Source organism: Lepidochelys olivacea (assembly GCF_965140295.1).
Source record: "Lepidochelys olivacea isolate rLepOli2 genome assembly, chromosome: 5".
Classification (NCBI taxonomy): Eukaryota; Metazoa; Chordata; order Testudines; family Cheloniidae; genus Lepidochelys; species Lepidochelys olivacea.
This window is the reverse complement of record NC_140415.1, coordinates 70,884,841-70,903,615: the sequence shown is the minus strand read 5'-3', so window position 1 is coordinate 70,903,615 and position 18,775 is coordinate 70,884,841. Positions and strand designations below refer to the sequence as shown.

The 18,775-nt window shown below is 41.6% G+C and overlaps 1 protein-coding gene across 1 annotated transcript in view; it reads left to right on the top strand.

Annotated features, from left to right (window-relative positions):
* Positions 1-18,775, top strand: part of TMEM232 (transmembrane protein 232) — a 144,421-nt gene that overhangs the window by 55,766 nt on the left and 69,880 nt on the right. The window contains exons 9-10 of the mRNA XM_084629186.1: positions 5,840-5,963; positions 6,365-6,590. Coding sequence (XP_084485312.1) covers positions 5,840-5,963; positions 6,365-6,590 — 350 coding nt within the window. The remainder of the gene's footprint in view (positions 1-5,839; positions 5,964-6,364; positions 6,591-18,775) is intronic.

Here is an 18,775-nt window from a genome sequence, read left to right as displayed (position 1 = left end):
AATCATTTGGTTATTTTTCTGACCAAGTTACTAACCTCTCTGCATGCATTTGTATATGTGTCCTTACCGATTTTTACTTCTTCTTTTAGATCACTTAATAAAGATACTGAACAAAACTTGACATAAATATTGATTTTTCTGCAGCTCAGCATCTCCAACAATTCTGAGACATATGGACTATTCTTCTTTCTGCAGCTTTGGGAGGCAGTTCAAAGCTGTAGTACAGCCCATACTAGCCAGCCACACTCCCTTCTCTGGCCTGCTGCCAGATCTTCTGCCTCCACGGCAGCAAACTGGCAGTTCAGTTCTCTTTGCCAGCTTATGACTTTATCATATTTTCAGGCAGTAGTCAGCAGCCTTTCTCCTCCATCTCCTGGACTGGGTATGGAGCAGTCAGGTTGTCTCAGCCACCTCAGGTGGTCTTAGCCATGCCAGCACTGCAGCCCCTCACTTCAGACTCTTTTGCTCCTTTTCAGGCATAGCAGAGCTGTCTCACAAGCACCGAGTTCAATCCAAGTGGTGGTGTATCTGCAAGGAAGCTATTATAGACTCTTCGGAGGGCAAATTGTACCCTGCCTGTTCTCAGTCAACAGACCCTGGTATAGCTAGGGCACAGGAATGTTGGGTCCACACCTGTGCCCCAAGAGGCCGTGACTCCAAAACAGAAAAGTCTGATTTGGAGACGCAGACCAGAGGGAGGACTCGGAGATGCCAATGACAAGGAGGTCTTCATCTGACCCAGGGCAGAACAAGACCCAAAAGAACCCCCCCCCAACTCCTAAATGAGTCATAATTTCACTAAGCAGAGAAACGGCACTCATACTCAGCTCCCCTTCTTCCCAGATTGAACCATGGAACTCTGGCAATGAAATCCTATTCCCCAGGCAGTGGGAGTGCAACTCTGAGGGGGAGAACAGTGAGAGAGAGAGATCCACAGGGCTCAAGGAACTGTATAAAACAAACTGCAAAAGACCATGCCCTAGAAACAGCTGGGTGGCAACCACTGAAAAGTTGGCCAAAAGAGGCTAAAAAATCCAGAAAGAGCAAAAAAGGGAAAGGAAAGGTATATAAAAAGATAACATACAGCAGGTATTCATCCTCTGCCTCAAACACCTCCTCTTTTACTGAGGAAGGGGACCTCTCAGATTGAGGCTCTGAGCAGAACGTGTGTGTGGGGGGGTGGGGGCACGGAGGAGATAAAAAGGTTTTGGCCCTCTAAAGCATTTGAAACCATGTGCAAAAAGGTCAAATCCACAATCCAGATCCAACCTAAATAGGTGCTAGAAGACAGGTATCCCTTTAGGCTTGTCCTCTAAATCCTCTTCTGAGACAGCAATCCCACTGCACTCATCCTTCAAGGATGTGATCAGAAAGGAATAGGAAACCCCGAATAAGGGCAAACACATAAGCAGGTATACACTTAGGTATTACAAGTTGCAAGAGCCAAAAAATGCCATTAGATATACCAAAGGTCAGTGCTGCAGTGACATCTCAGGTAAAATATATAGTAACCCCATATGAAAGTGGCTGAGGATTTCTTTCCCAAAGATCCAAGTGATATAAAGGTGAAAGACATCCTGAAGAAGGAACTTTGAGGCTTCATTGACCACCCTTAGAGCATCTGTGGCAGCTTTGCAAGAGCCACTGTGTCCTGGCTGGATGCCTTTAGAGCTATGAAAGAGATCATCCTGTCTTCTGGTCTACTCCTACGAAAATTTTCCTAGCAACAGATTTTGTGGCAGATGCATCAATGGATGCGATGAGATTTTTCAGCCAGGGACATGGCTTTCAGCTCAGCAACCAGATGCCACATCTGGCTCCACAGCTGGAAGGTTGACATTCACTACAAAAATGTTCTGTGCTCATCTAAATTCACAGGCTCTCTTTTCTCTGGGGAAGAACTAGACAAAATAGTGGCAGAAAGCTCTGCCAAACCAAAACAATCCCTTCTCTCAGTGCTCTAAAGAGGGACTACAAACCTAGCAACAAGGATTGTCAGTCCTCCCAAATAAAGGCACTGGAGGAAAGGCAACTGGTATATATGGAGAAAACCCTGGAATGGGGGATTGGGTGGCAAATCCAGAGGTGGTCCACTACCTCTTAGAGCCCAGTATGACAAAAAACATACATACCTCTATCCAAACTTGAATCTGCAAGGCAGAATTCTCTATTTCTCAGAATAATGGTTTTGACTGACCACAGAAGTGGGTGAGAGAGGTGGCATGTTGCAGATACTCCTCAATCTAAAGCCCCACCCTATCCCTTCTTCATCCAGTCCCCCATCTCAAAACAACAGCTCACAACTCGTACCCATCACTCCAATTTGGCTTTTCATCAGCTCCCAGGGTCTTCACCAAGATTCCTGTGGTAATAATAGCCAGACCTTAGGTCTCAGAAAACTCACCTGTTCCCTTTCTAGATGGCATCTTGATTAGAACTTCCACCTAAGCAATGGCACTCAGTGCCACAGTCTGGATGCTGAATCAAGCATATGGATTTGTGATAAATACCAAGAAGAGCTCCTTGATTCCCTCCACAAAGATAGTTCATGTGGGAATGGAAATAGAAACTTATGCTCAAAGGTCTACCAATCACTGGACAAATACCACGAGATCCAGAACCTGATATCCATGTTGCTAAATGCTAAATGCAAGACCGACCATAATGTCTACAGCTACTGGGTGTCCTGGTTTCATGTTCAGGAATCAACTCATGAACATGGCCCCATTTTTCGTGCTTCAGGGCCTTGGAACTCTATTCTTCTCTTCCAGGCTAGCTTCAACACTAAAGGGCATCTGGATTAGGTTTAGCTTGTGGTGTGGAATACAACAAAAATCCCAAAGATCCTGGTATCCCAGTTATCCTGGGCTTTCTTCAGGAAGCTGATGAAAAAGGACGTTAGCCCAGCACAAAAGTGCACCAGGTGTCAGTTCTAAGTAACGATCTATTCTTGGGATCCTCTGATTCCTTGACAGAAAGCCCTCAAGTATCCAGATTTCTCTGAGTAGTCAGACTGGCTAAACTTGCAGTTAGATAACTACACACCCTTTTGAGCCACTGACATTAATGTCTCTTCTACCTATCCATCAAAACCTGTTTTCTGGTAGCCATCATGTCTGCTAGATTAGTTTCTGAACTAGCAACTTTATCCATGCAGGGACCCCACTTTGCATTCCATGATAACAAGGCGGGGTTAAGAACCCCAGAATCATTCTTATCTAAGGTGAATTTGTCATCCCATGCCTCAGAGGAAATCATTCTGTCCAAAGCCATGGCATCTGTCAAGGTTCCTCCCCTACTCTGAACTCTAGGGTACAGATGTGGGGACCTGCATGAAAAACCTCCTAAGCTTATCTTTACCAGCTTAGGTCAAAACTTCCCCAAGGTACAAAATATTACACCCGTTATCCTTGGACTGGCCGCTACCACCACCAAACTAATACTGGTTACTGGGAAAGAGCTGTTTGGACGCGTCCTTCCCCCCAAAATACTTCCCAAAACCTTGCACCCCACTTCCTGGACAAGGTTTGGTAAAAAGCCTCACCAATTTGCCTAGGTGACTACAGACCCAGACCCTTGGATCTTAAGAACAATGAACAATCCTCCCAACACTTGCACCCCCCCTTTCCTGGGAAATGTTGGATAAAAAGCCTCACCAATTTGCATAGGTGACCACAGACCCAAACCCTTGGATCTGAGAACAATGAAAAAGCATTCAGTGTTTTACAAGAAGACTTTTAATAAAAAATAGAAGTAAATAGAAATAAAGAAATCCCCCCTGTAAAATCAGGATGGTAGATATCTTACAGGGTAATTAGATTCAAAAACATAGAGAACCCCTCTAGGCAAAACCTTAAGTTACAAAAAAGATACACAGACAGAAATAGTTATTCTATTCAGCACAATTCTTTTCTCAGCCATTTAAAGAAATCATAATCTAACACATACCTAGCTAGATTACTTACTAAAAGTTCTAAGGCTCCATTCCTGGTCTATCCCCGGCCAAAACGACTACAGACAGACACAGACCCTTTGTTTCTCTCCCTCCTCCCAGCTTTTGAAAGTATCTTGTCTCCTCATTGGTCATTTTGGTCAGGTGCCAGCGAGGTTACCTTTAGCTTCTTAACCCTTTACAGGTGAGAGGAGCTTTCCCCTGGCCAGGAGGGATTTCAAAGGGGTTTACCCTTCCCTTTATATTTATGACAGCATCCAACAGAAAAGCTGTGGCACTCAGGCATTCAAAGAGCACTAAAGATCTATATGAAGCACACCAAAATCAACAAGAAGATTGGGCTCCTTGTTTGCCTCCTTTCATCCTGAGTGTCAAGGACTCAGGATATCCAAGTTGTCACTAGCTAGATGCATCAAGCTGTGCTTCACAGAGGCATACAAGATGTCAGGTACTCTTGTTCCATATGGAATCAAAGTACACTTCACAAGGTCTATGGTGATTTCTTGGGCAGAAAGAGCTTGTGCTTTCCATGCAGAGATCTGCAGGGCAGCAAAGTGGTAATCAGTTAACACCTTTATTAGGCATTTTAAAATGGACTTTCTGTCTTCTGTAGAAGCCTTCTTTGTCAGGAAGGCGCTGCAAGCAGTGGTCCTGTAATAGCATTGCCAGTCTAGGCAATTAACTCAGGGTGGGCTGGGGGAGGTCTTCTCTATTTCATTCTGTTTTTCTAATCCCTCCCTGCTTCTGTTCACTAATCCCCGTACATAATCATAATTGTGGGAGATACTCAGCTGCAGAATGGTAAATTTCTTATCTGATCATTTGCCTTCTGAAAGCAGCATCTCCCACCATTCTACCATTCCTAGATGGCTTCTTAGCCAAAGGAATTTAATTTTGAGAGGTAGGCCTCTAGACTACTGTACATAGTTTACTGGTTGGCACTGAAGTTATTGTTACTAATCATATTCTACAAGTTTTTATACAGTTTTGGGAGGAATCATCTGGCAGCAGGCCAGAGAAGGGGTCGTGACTATCACAGGCTATGCTACAACTTTGAACTGCTTCCGAAACTGCAGACAGGAAGGGATAGCCCAGGTATAACAGAATTGTGGGAGACACTGCTAGCAGAATGGTACATTTCTTACCTGATAATTTCCTTTCTTGTGCCTTGCTAGAAACTTCCCACCAATTTGATTCATTGTTAGTTAACATTACCCTTGTTTACCAGTCAGAAATTATGACAAATCATCATTTTTCTCCCTTCTAGTTAGCCAAATAACTCCTACGTCACTGGTAGGGCCAGCATGTTGGCCCTAAGGGTTAGTAGAGGAATGAACTAGATATCTAATAGAGCTTTGCTAACACTAATTTCAATTTGCTAACACTAATTTCAATGGCTGTGAAAACAGTTTATGTTTTCCATTAAACAAAGTGATATAAATCATTATCTAATGACTTGTTTCCCACCATTTGAACAGAAACCTAGTACTTTTGAGATCTAGCAGTGAACCACTTGTTACCAGTACCAAAATGTTCATTCCATGAATGATGTCAAGGTATAACAGAACTAAGACACCATTAAAGCATGGAGCTAGTTGATCTGCCTTTACTGTGGATCCAGAAAGAAATGTGGAAAGTTTGTGCTTTTCTAGGGCCTGGGTATTGTCAGATCTTTACATTAAACTCACCAAATCTCCATAAATCTGTGGTACACTTTCACTTGCTTTCTAGACTTTGATGTTAACTAGCTCCAACAAATGCCTGCATTTATTGACACTAATTGGTTCTACAAAACAGGACACTAATTGCCTCTGGCTAGCCAATATTTTAAAAATCCATTATTTTATTTTGGATTAAAGTTTTTTTTTTCTGTCTTGAAATATCTAGGTTGGATTCTGTATTAGGTTTGTTGGTCCTTGGAGAGGCTGCCAAATTAAACTTGTCCTGCTTGAAGGTTTTAATGGATCTAGTGAGAGATTTTATTTCAAGCTCTATGTCTCTTCAGAAGCAGGTAACAGCAGTACTAATTTAGATGTAGCAAGAAAATGTGTTTGTTACAAACACTAAATTGGATAGAAGCAAACCATTTATTTTCTTTACTATTTGAAACTGAAAGTCATGTTGATCTTAGTAGTTTGAGATGGGGATAGAATGAGCAGACCAGTTATTTCAATAGAATAAACATCTGGAAGAGTAATCTCCTATTCTTTAACCACTATGTGTGTCTGGTGAATGATTATTTTCTCTGCTATATGATGCACTCACTTCTGGGGAATTAATGTGACTAAATATGACAGTAGATTAGAGATTGTGACTCTGCTCCTATTGTATACTATACTGTTCTTTTGTTAGAACTTGGATTTTGTCAGACTTTCTAGATATTTGATGGAAGTTTTATATTTCTACTAACAGAAAGACAACTGCATAAGAAATCTATCATCCTGGCACTGGGAAATAGGCTACATATACACCACTGTGCTCAGAGACATTTGTTTAAGTGGTATTACCTCAGATTTACAAAAGACAGCTTTTCTTGGATTCTGTGATTGTACAAAACCACCTAAGCATGCAGAAGAATTAAATGGAGCAAGTTTTTTTGACCTTTTGCAATACAGTCCTTCACATGGTCCACATGACTGTAAGTACCAAATAAGCAAAAACAAAACAACCCTCCCCCCCCACACACATATTCCTGCCAATTTTACAAATATGGTAAGCATATTAAAAAGTTCAGCTACAGAAAACTCAATTTGGTGCCCCGTCTTCACTTCCCTGAAAATTTGGGGATAATTTGCTCCTTATTATTTGCCCTATGGTGTTCTTCTTAATATAGGTAATATAAGAATACAGGTGTATTAACTATATTGTATTTACATTGTAATTATTCTGAGTCATGTATTCTTAGATGAATAAGTGGTAGTTACCGGTATCAATGAACAAAAGCAAAGCACAACTGCACTGTAACTTCAATGTAACTACATGGTAGATTACAGTATACTATTCCTGGCTCTTCCAATGGCCTGCTGCAGGACTCAGGCAAGTCACTTAAACTTCCTTGCCTCAGTTTCCCTATATGTAAAACAAAGGTAATAATACTGACCTCCATTTGTAAAGTGCTTTGAGATCCACTGATGAAAAGTGCTCCATATAAAAGAGCTAAGTATTATTATTCTTATGAACTGTGACCAAGAAATTAAATGAATAAGAAATTTGAAACAGAAGCTCCTCTCTCTTTGTGTAAACTCTCAAAATTACCCATTACCAATTCTTTTAACACCTTTCATTTATTTTACACTGAAAACATGGCACAGGGTGCAGAAAAGATTAATACACAGTAAAACCTCTCTCTTTCTACCAACAACAGTTTATATATATAATGGACATCTAAATATGTGGACACATGATTCATATGTGCACACAAGTGATTGCACATGATTATGTTTGCAAATACCATGATTGCATACATAGTTATACCATAGTTACATATGAAGTGGACAAACATAGAAACGGTTGGTCACCTAATTATCCTTGGAATGTGCAATTGCAGGATCAGTGCCTGCAAATGGAGGACTTGCACACACTGTCATGGAAGCACTGTTGCATATGATTGTTATGTGCACATATCTGGGCTAAATACTTGAGTTTTTAGCCTAGTACATATGGTAGATTGGAGTGATTACATACTTTTCAAGGAAATAAAGGACCGGTGTATAGAAAAATACAGGATAAAACTTTCAGAGTAGCATCCGTGTTAGTCTGTATTCACAAAAAGAAAAGGAGTACTAGTGGCACCTTAGAGACTAACCAATTTATTTGAGCATAAGCATAAGGTGCCACTAGTACTCCTTTTCTTTTAGGATAAAACTTGTTTTTATGGGACAGCACTTCACAATATTGTATTCATGGACCAAAAATCTTATATTAGTATAATACTGTGTGACCCCTTTGCATTATTATTATTTTAAAACATGCATTTTATCTTATCAGATGCTTCTTAGTAGTTGTCCTGAATTTACAATAACTCAGATAGCATTTGTTGCCATTAGAAGTTTTAACTACCCAGAGAACGCCATGTCCATGACAGATGCCAATGAAATCTGAATGAATATAAATATTTTAATTTATTTTCAACTCTAAAAATTAATCTCCTTCATTCCTCCTACCACCATTTTTCTGTCACTACTGCACTACTCCATTTATACCTTATGCATAGTACACAGATATGCATTTATTGCAGGTAAATGATCATCTCTGTCTTTTTAACACCCTTTCAAAGTTATTTGCTCACTGCTCAGATCAGTCAAAAGGCTTTGTATGTTTCTTTTTGTATCTCCTCCTGGGAAAGGTAGTAGTCCTCTGACTCCTTTCGTCATGGCTTTCAGGATCCATCATCCTTTTCTTTTTGTCATATGTGCTCAGGGAAAAAATGTGTTGCACAAAAAGCCTATTATTAACCATAGTATTTCTCGAATAGTCCTATGCTCCCTAAATGATCCTCCCACATAGCAATGTTGGTGACATCTGTCATAAAAATAAAGCCAAATATATGTATTTTTTATTTTGGAGACATTCTAAAAAGCCTCACCACCTTTACTTTCAGGCTTGAAAAAAAACATTGTAAAAATTAACTTCTTAACAGCACAGCTGACCTGGATACATAAAACTTCACTGTTTTTTTTCCCCTGGTTTCCTTTTGAGACCATAAGAAATGCACTGAACTCGGGGGGCTGAGGAAAGAGGGATACAAGACAGATCTGTTACAGCCTCTTCCCCTCTAATGCCTTTCTGGTATGTTGGGATATATCATCACAACACACCAATCACTGCTGGTGCCATTAAGGAACTTCCATGTGTGTTTCTTTTCCATAGGAAGCCCCAGAGCTGGGTGAGATTTGGAATTAGGAACCAGCTTGAGTTCCCGCAAAGACACAAGAGATCAAAAGACGGGGGGAGTCAGAGTCAAGGGAAAGGGGTGAGAAACTGGCCTGGCCTGGAGATGCGAATGATTTTGGATTCAATTTGTGGGGAAACTAGAGGTATAGATTTTTGGAAGGCTATATCGGAGTGGGGGGGGGGAGGTTAAGTCAGTTGAAACAAGCAAATCATGTAAAGCACTCAGCTACTACAGCGAAGGGCATGATAAGGAAGCCTAGGTAGATAGAAAAATAGATTTTAAAAGGTTCAGGAACAGTGTTGTGGTTTGAACCACTTCTTATTTGATAAGAACTAACTGACCATCTGTAGTGTTTACGTCCCATGAATAATTTAGGCAAAAATGGACATTGAAGGACAGTGAAACCTGAGGACTAATTGACTGAACCCACTTATCTGGAAACGGGCAGGTGGACTTTAAGCTAATAATTATGTGTTTGAGAAAAGTGCCATGGAATTGTTAATGAACATAGATTGTCAGAATATGGGCTTTATGTCTCTTCCAAAATATATACATATATGAGACACACACTTTCACACCCTACCATAATCACACAGTGTCAGGGCATTCTTTGAGTATTCATTCAGGGCAAAGAGTAACATCTATTGAATGTCTTACAGCTTCTAGGTTTATCCCTAGAGGTCTCCTATCAAACTAATGACCACCTCTGGCCCTGCTTAGCTAGTTAGACACAATGAGATGATACCCTGAGGCTCTCCATATAAACACAGTATATACACACGTACATCTGTAGATTTATGGCTTACAGTGGGACTGAGATACTGGGCCTGTCAAGGTTCCCAACACTGGGAACAATGTCTGTCTTACCACTTTGTCGAAAAGCTGAGCCTTCACATTCTTCCTGAGCTGGCACGGAGCAACATTATCTGGATTTGAACACCGTTTGGTAGCTCACAAAATAACTGAAGATGACAGGTCTCCCATCCATCATCACTGTCTCATCAATCATAGCAACACTTGCAGAGCTCTCATGAAGTGGTTATTAAACTCTAGCTTTGAGAGCTTGTCCTTTGCATTTACACCAGGATCGCTACATAGAGACTCCTGAAAGGCTAAAATCATGATCAAGGGAAGATAAAAATCAAAGAAAAGTGTCACATTGATTTCTGAAAGTAAAAGAGTAGACCTTTTGGAAAGTTATACATTCCTACCTCTTTTTTATCCCCAAGAGAATCTATCACTGTGGAATAAGCATGCTAAAATCAAATCTAATTTTTTTTTTTGGACACTATTAACTGAGAACATTGTAATTGGGTTTTTTCTTCTCGTTATAAAATGTGTTTGCACTTTTAGGAAATTAAGACAGAATATAAAGATTTATCTTAAGTCAGTGTAAATCTTCAAAACATGCTACTATGTTCCTTCACCACAGAAGACAGATCCTCAGGAAGAGATACAAACAGCAGCAATGAGAAAAAGGCAAGCTAAAAACACTGTCACCTTGTGGTAATACACATAACATAGCCCTAGAACAGTTATGTCTCGATGATACAGAAACCTATTACTGCATATACAGCCTACTTGTATTTTAATAGACACATTACATATACAGGACTATTGACCCACTTGATCTCCCCCCTAGTTAAAATTTTCCAACTTGGTGTGGCCAACTGTGGTATGGCCTTCCAGGACCCTGCCAACAATCTCAAGCAATAGGACTATACACCTATTCAACCTAGAGAGAGTCGTCCCAAGGGGAGATGCATATAGTAATCTCAATAGATGTGGAAATAAAACCCATTATCATAGAATCATAGAATATCAGGGTTGGAAGGGATCTCAGGAGGTCATCTAGTCCAACCCCCTGCTCAAAGCAGGACCAATCCCCAACTAAATCATCCCAGCCAGGGCTTTGACAAGCCTGACCTTGAAAACCTCTAAGGAAGGAGATTCCACCACCTCCCTGGGTAACCCATTCCAGTGCTTCACCACCCTCCTAGTGAAAAAGTTTTTCCTAATATCCAACCTAAACCTCCCCCACTGCAACTTGAGACCATTACTCCTTGTTCTGTCATCTGGTACCACTGAGAACAGTCTAGATCCATCCTCTTTGAAACCCCCCTTCAGATAGTTGAAAGCAGCTATCTAATCCCCCTCATTCTTCTCTTCCACAGACTAAACAATCCCAGTTCCCTCAGCCTCTCCTCATAAGTCATGTGCTTCAGCCCCCTAATCATTTTTGTTGCCCTCCACTGGATGCTTTCCAATTTTTCCACATCCTTCTTGTAGTGTGGGGCCCGAAACTGGACACAGTACTCCAGATGAGGCCTCACCAATGTCAAATAGAAGGGAATGATCACGTCCCTCGATCTGCTGGCAATGCCCCTACTTATACAGCCCAAAATGCCGTTAGCCTTCTTGGCAACAAGAACACACTCTTGACTCATATTCAGCTTCTCGTCCACTCTAATCCCTAGGTCCTTTTCTGCAGAACTGTTGCCTAGCCATTTGGTCCCTAGTCTGTAGCAGTGCATAGGATTCTTCTGTCCTAAGTGCAGGACTCTGCACTTGTCCTTGTTGAACCTCATCAGATTTCTTTTGGCCCAATCCTCTAATTTGTCTAGGTCCCTCTGTATTCTATCCCTACCATCCAACGTATCTATCACTCCTCCCAGTTTAGTGTCATCTGCAAACTTGCTGAGGGTGCAGTCCATGCTATCCTCCAGATCGTTAATGAAGATATTGAAAAAAAAACGGCCCCAGGACTGACCCTTGGGGCACTCCGCTTGATACCGGCTGCCAACTAGACATGGAGCCATTGATCGCTACCCGTTGAGCCCAACAATCTAGCCAGCTTTCTATACACTTTACAGTCCATTCGTCCAGTCCATACTTCTTTAACTTGCTGGCAAGAGTACTGTGGGAGACCATATCAAAAGCTTTGCTGAAGTCAAGGAATAACACATCTACTGCTTTCCCTTCATCCACAGAGTCAGTTATCTTGTCACAGAAGGTGATTAGATTGGTCAGGCATGACTTGCCCTTGGTGAATCCATGCTGACTGTTCCTGATCACTTTCCTCTCCTCTAAGTGCTGCAGAATTGATTCCTTGAGGACCTGCTCCATGATTTTTCCAGGGACTGAGGTGAGGCTGACTGGCCTGTAGTTCCCAGGATCCTCCTTATAAATACCTATAAGGCAGTGATTCTCAACCTTTTTCATACTATGACCCCATGCTGTAACAGAAAAAAAATTCAGTAGCGCTCCTCCCATAAATTTCAGCAGCCTCTCTCATCTCACCAATCAGAAAATGTGGGTGATAGGAACTCTCTGTGATTTAAGGCCAAATTCTGAAATCCTTTCTCACTTTTCATTTAAATCTTACTTGGACAAACTCCTATTCAGATCAGTGAGAAGTCTCTTTATGTATCCAATCCAGTATCCTGATGCTGCTGGGAAATCACACAACCGGTTACCATCAAGAAGGCAGCTCTGTTCTAGCCTAGTCCAATTCTCAGCTTGTGTAAGGTAAAGAAAGGGATGCCTCAACACATTAGTTTCACTACAGCAGCTCTCTCTTCATCACCTCACTTCTTCAAACCTTAGCTAGCCAGTTCTCTCCTAGATTATGCTGGGACTCTTTTCTTGTCTCCTCCTCCCTCCTGCTGGGGGGCTCCATTGCCATTCTGACAAAAGTGGTTTTTCCTGGTCCGCTTCCACACTATGCATTCAGTTGGCTCCTATATCTCACACTGCTCATGGCTTGGTGTCAATCCACTCTGTCCAGGAAGGACCCACTCAGCAAGACTGCCAAGATGTCTAACAAAGATGGAGTTGGGTAGGCCCTGCTCCTTCTGGGTGTGTCTTTTTTCCATGATCCCAGTGTGTTCCTTGGCCTCACTTTTGGCAGCCCCCTAGAAGATTTCATTGGAATAGCTAGCAATGCTTATGGCCAGAAGAGGTATTTTCCTAGTCTGTTGTTCTCAGATCAAGTGCTGACATGCTTATGGGCATCATTATCTATTCCAGCTAAGGTTTGCAGTCAGTCCAGCTGTATGTCATTTGTTTCAGTCAGCATATGGATGTTTTATAAATATTCACAACTGCTGATTGTGTGAGGACAGTTATATGAATACAGCCACAAATCCTGGACTTGAGTTCAACTGTCCAGTTATAAATATTCCTCTGAGCTAACTTGTCTTCCTGGCAAATCACAGGAGTCCACAAGTGAAGAAACAGAGACCATCCAAATCAAAGTATATAGGAAAAGAAACCAACAAGTGGGCCAACCCAATCACTTGTCTGCTCTTGACTGCTTGGCATACTCGCCCCAACACAACAAGAATTTGTTTGGGGGTCAGATGGTGAAATATTTTGATTTGAAAATGGCAATTTCATGAGAATTTTTTAAACTTAAGAAGTACATAGCCTTGTATTAAATGTAGCTGCCTTAAAATCCCTGTGGCTGCATTTTTCTTTCAGCAATGGTGTCAGAATTAAATAACAAATGTCTAGGAAAATATTGATCTGAGTGTTGCAACACTGAGTTTCACTGCCTATACCACAGCACTTTGCTATCTTTCCTGTACAGTTCAAACATTTGCTAAAACTATTAATCACTGTTGTATATAATTAGGTAGTGTCAGTACTCTCCTAGGTGCTTTACAGAAATGTGGGAAGACAAACTCCCTGCCCCAAGCGTTTACATTCTGAATAGGCAATATATAATTGCAGGGTGGATAGGATGGGATTTAACAAAAACCTGTATTTAACTAGTCAAGCACAGAACACATCAGGTTAATTCCATGATTTAATATATATTTATTTATCTCTGCAGGGTGGAGTGGAGATTACAGGCCTTTTGATAATGTAAACTGTTGCCAAGTTTTTAAAAGTTGGGTGCCTAAAGTTAGGCTTCTAAATCCATACTTAAGTGCCTAAATAAGTGGCCTGATTTTTCAGATATGTTATTTTGAGGGTTTAGGTGCTGTTCCTCTATATAAGAGTGCATTACATTGTAACTAACTCACCTAAGCTTCGCTCAGAGAGTAAATTCCTGAGCCAGGATAAAATCCACAGCTCCTGCTTCACTCCCTGTTGCCTTATTTCCTAGACCATTCCATTTTTCTCTAATTGCATATTAGGATTTTTTCCTATAATGTTTATGTAAAAATATCTCTAGAAAGTTTTTAAGTGACAAAGTTAACATCTGCTCAAGCTAGCACAGCTGCCTTTCAGGAAGGCATAGAGAAAAATCAACTGCCATTTTGCTTGTGCTCCATGCTATATCAGAAGGCAGCAGAATTTATAAACACTGATTAAGAGTTCAGCCTCTCTCATTTTCAGAGAGGTCAGTGTGTGGGAAAAATGTGTCTCATTTAAAATTTACTTGATACAGTAATTGTCTTGACTCTTGCATTAGAATTGCATTGGGGTGATACAGCTGTTGCTGAATTACCACTGACATTTTTGTCTTCAGTGCATGCTAAATTAACAATATGTTAAAAGACCAGAAAATGGAATAACCAGAAAACTCAGAATGGTTCTTTTCAGGTCCCTTAAATGGCTAATGATTCTTTCTTTCTTTCTTTCTTTGGACTTCTGTTGCTGGGGCTTTATACATTTTTGCCAGAGTAGTCACTTGGTTAGCTGTCAGAAGCAGATTTCCTTTCAATATATTTAAAGCAACATTTTTGAAAGCTGCCACTAGGTCATCCAAAGCAGAACAGAAGAGTGCCTTGTGATGCTGCAGGGGACTTGGATGAGTAGTTTTATAACAGTCAGGTTTCTCAGCAAATGTCTAGACATGATTATTAGATTGCAGTCCACTTTTTATGACAGTTCTAACTTACTGCCATCTGTCTTTATAAGCAGAATTATATATATATATATATATATATTTTTTTTTTTTTTTTGCACTGGCTGTGTGCCATTTGGGTGCAATAAGTTCTCACAAATATTCTTCTTTGAGAAGACCGTAGCAGAGTTTAAATCAACAAGAAAAGAGCCACATGGCTCACTTGTTAAATCATCAATGGCTTTTAAAAAGGACTTGTGACTTGCTGGAGTATAGTTGGCTGAATGCTTTTATTATTTGTAATTTATCTTGTGGGTTTTAGAGCAAACCATATTCAGACTGATGATTCTTCTGTTGTGCTGGTACTATATTGTTCCTTGTTGAACAAAGATTTAGAGCTTGTAAAGAGAGATGGTTTGTGCAAAACACTTATCTTTTATGAAAGTGAGATATATTGATAGTGAATGCTACATAATGGATACATTTTCACCATTGTATTTTGCTATTAATTATCATCTTTATGATAGCACCTACGGTCTGCACACACTCAGGAACACACTACACACAGCCCCATGAGCTCATAATCTAAGCCTCCTATCATGTAAATTGATCTGATCTGGGAGAGGGAGAAGACTTCTGTTCCTTGAATATCCCCGTTGACTTCAAGGTACATATTATATACTTTGACAAAACTGGTTAAATACACATCAGCTATACTCAGCAGCCCAAGCTATCCATTATTAGTTGGTCAAAGCTCTATTTCTGATTTAATACTGTTCAGCTAATGTATTATTCAACAGATATTGGTGAAATTAGACTAATATATTTACAAATATGTTTTCTGTGATTTTCTCCACCTCTGATGCTTGTAGCTAAATCTATTTATTTATACAGTAATCATACTCAAAAAGTTCCTTCCACTATCAGGGATATTTCTGCTTTCAATTGATTTCCCATCTAAGAACTGGAATGTCTCTGAAAGCAGCAGAATTTCCAAATGAAGGAAACTTAACTTAAACTGCTGTAATTGTGTGTGTGCATACCATTTGTATGTGTGCAGTGTATATGTGCAATTTGAATTCCCAGAAAAAAGTCAATTGTAGTTAGCAAATTAATAATTGAAATGCCTGGACACTGAGAGCTAAGGTTAAACTTACCATAAAGTATATAAATCCACAGCTAATGTACCCAAACTACCAAACTTTGTCCCTTTGACAATCCCAACCTCTCATCTACCCTTCTTTTTTTCTTTTATAGCTGCTTTGTAAGATGTGATCATAGAATCATAGAATATCAGGGTTGGAAGGGACCCCAGAAGGTCATCTAGTCCAACCCCCTGCTCGAAGCAGGACCAATTCCCAGTTAAATCATCCCAGCCAGGGCTTTGTCAAGCCTGACCTTAAAAACCTCTAAGGAAGGAGATTCTACCACCTCCCTAGGTAACGCATTCCAGTGTTTCACCACCCTCATAGTGAAAAAGTTTTTCCTAATATCCAATCTAAACCTCCCCCACTGCAACTTGAGACCATTACTCCTCGTTCTGTCATCTGCTACCATTGAGAACAGTCTAGAGCCATCCTCTTTGGAACCCACTTTCAGGTAGTTGAAAGCAGCTATCAAATCCCCCCTCATTCTTCTCTTCTGCAGACTAAACAATCCCAGCTCCCTCAGCCTCTCCTCATAAGTCATGTGTTCTAGACCCCTAATCATTTTTGTTGCCCTTTGCTGGACTCTCTCCAATTTATCCACATCCTTCTTGTAGTGTGGGGCCCAAAACTGGACACAGTACTCCAGATGAGGCCTCACCAATGTCGAATAGAGGGGAACGATCACATCCCTCGATCTGCTCGCTATGCCCCTACTTATACATCCCAAAATGCCATTGACCTTCTTGGCAACAAGGGCACACTGCTGACTCATATCCAGCTTCTCATCCACTGTCACCCCTAGGTCCTTTTCTGCAGAACTGCTGCCTAGCCATTCGGCCCCTAGTCTGTAGCGGTGCATTGGATTCTTCCGTCCTAAGTGCAGGACCCTGCACTTATCCTTATTGAACCTCATCAGATTTCTCCTGGCCCAATCCTCCAAATTGTCTAGGTCCTTCTGTATCCTATCCCTCCCCTCCAGCGTATCTACCACTCCTCCCAGTTTAGTATCATCCGCAAATTTGCTGAGAGTGCAATCTACACCATCCTCCAGATCATTTATGAAGATATTGAACAAAACCGGCCCCAGGACCGACCCCTGGGGCACTCCACTTGACACCAGCTGCCAACTAGACATGGAGCCATTGATCACTACCCGTTGAGCCCGACAATCTAGCCAGCTTTCTACCCACCTTATAGTGCATTCATCCAGCCCATACTTCCTTAACTTGCTGACAAAAATACTGTGGGAGACCGTGTCAAAAGCTTTGCTAAAGTCAAGAAACAATACATCCACTGCTTTCCCTTCATCCACAGAACCAGTAATCTCATCATAAAAGGCGATTAGATTAGTCAGGCATGACCTTCCCTTGGTGAATCCATGCTGGCTGTTCCTGATCACTTTCCTCTCATGCAAGTGCTTCAGGATTGATTCTTTGAGGACCTGCTCCATGATTTTTCTAGGGACTGAGGTGAGGCTGACTGGCCTGTAGTTCCCAGGATCCTCCTTCTTCCCTTTTTTAAAGATTGGCACTACATTAGCCTTTTTCCAGTCATCCGGGACTTCCCCCGTTCGCCATGAGTTTTCAAAGATAATGGCCAATGGCTCTGCAATCACAGCCGCCAATTCCTTCAGCACTCTCGGATGCAACTCGTCCGGCCCCATGGACTTGTGCTCGTCCAGCTTTTCTAAATAGTCCCTAACCACCTCTTTCTCCACAGAGGGCTGGCCATCTCTTCCCCATTTTGTGATGCCCAGCGCAGCAGTCTGGGAGCTGACCTTGTTAGTGAAGACAGAGGCAAAAAAAGCATTGAGTACATTAGCTTTTTCCACATCCTCTGTCACTAGGTTGCCTCCCTCATTCAGGGGCCCACACTTTCCTTGACTTTCTTCTTGTTGCCAACATACCTGAAGAAACCCTTCTTGTTACTCTTGACATCTCTTGCTAGCTGCAGCTCCAGGTGCGATTTGGCCCTCCTGATATCATTCCTACATGCCCGAGCAATATTTTTATACTCTTCCCTTGTCATATGTCCAACCTTCCACTTCTTGTAAGCTTCTTTTTTATGTTTAAGATCCACTAGGATTTCACCGTTAAGCCAAGCTGGTCGCCTGCCATATTTACTATTCTTTTGACTCATCGGGATGGTTTGTCCCTGTAACCTCAACAGGGATTCCTTGAAATACAGCCCGCTCTCCTGGACTCCTTTCCCCTTCATGTTAGTCCCCCAGGGGATCCTGACCATCCGTTCCCTGAGGGAGTCGAAGTCTGCTTTCCTGAAGTCCAGGGTCCGTATCCTGCTGCTTACCTTTCTTCCCTGTGTCAGGATCCTGAACTCAACCAACTCATGGTCACTGCCTCCCAGATTCCCATCCACTTTTGCTTCCCCCACTAATTCTACCCGGTTTGTGAGCAGCAGGTCAAGAAAAGCGCCCCCCCAGTTGGCTCCTCTAGCACTTGCGCCAGGAAATTGTCCCCTACGCTTTCCAAAAACTTCCTGGATTGTCTATGCACTGCTGTATTGCTCTCCCAGCAGATATCAGGAAAATTAAAGTCACCCATGAGAATCAGGGCATGCGATCTAGCAGCTTCCGTGAGCTGCCGGAAGAAAGCCTCATCTACCTCATCCCCCTGGTCCGGTGGTCTATAGCAGACTCCCACCACTACATCACTCTTGTTGCACACACTTCTAAACTTAATCCAGAGACACTCAGGTTTTTCTACAGTTTCGTACCGGAGCTCTGAGCAGTCATACTGCTCCCTTACATACAGTGCTACTCCCCAACCTTTTTTGCCCTGCCTGTCCTTCCTGAACAGTTTATAACCATCCATGACAGTACTCCAGTCATGTGAGTTATCCCACCAAGTCTCTGTTATTCCAATCACGTCATAGTTCCTTGACATCAGCAGGACCTCCAGTTCTCCCTGCTTGTTTCCAAGGCTTTGTGCATTCGTATATAAGCACTTGAGATAACCTGTTGATCA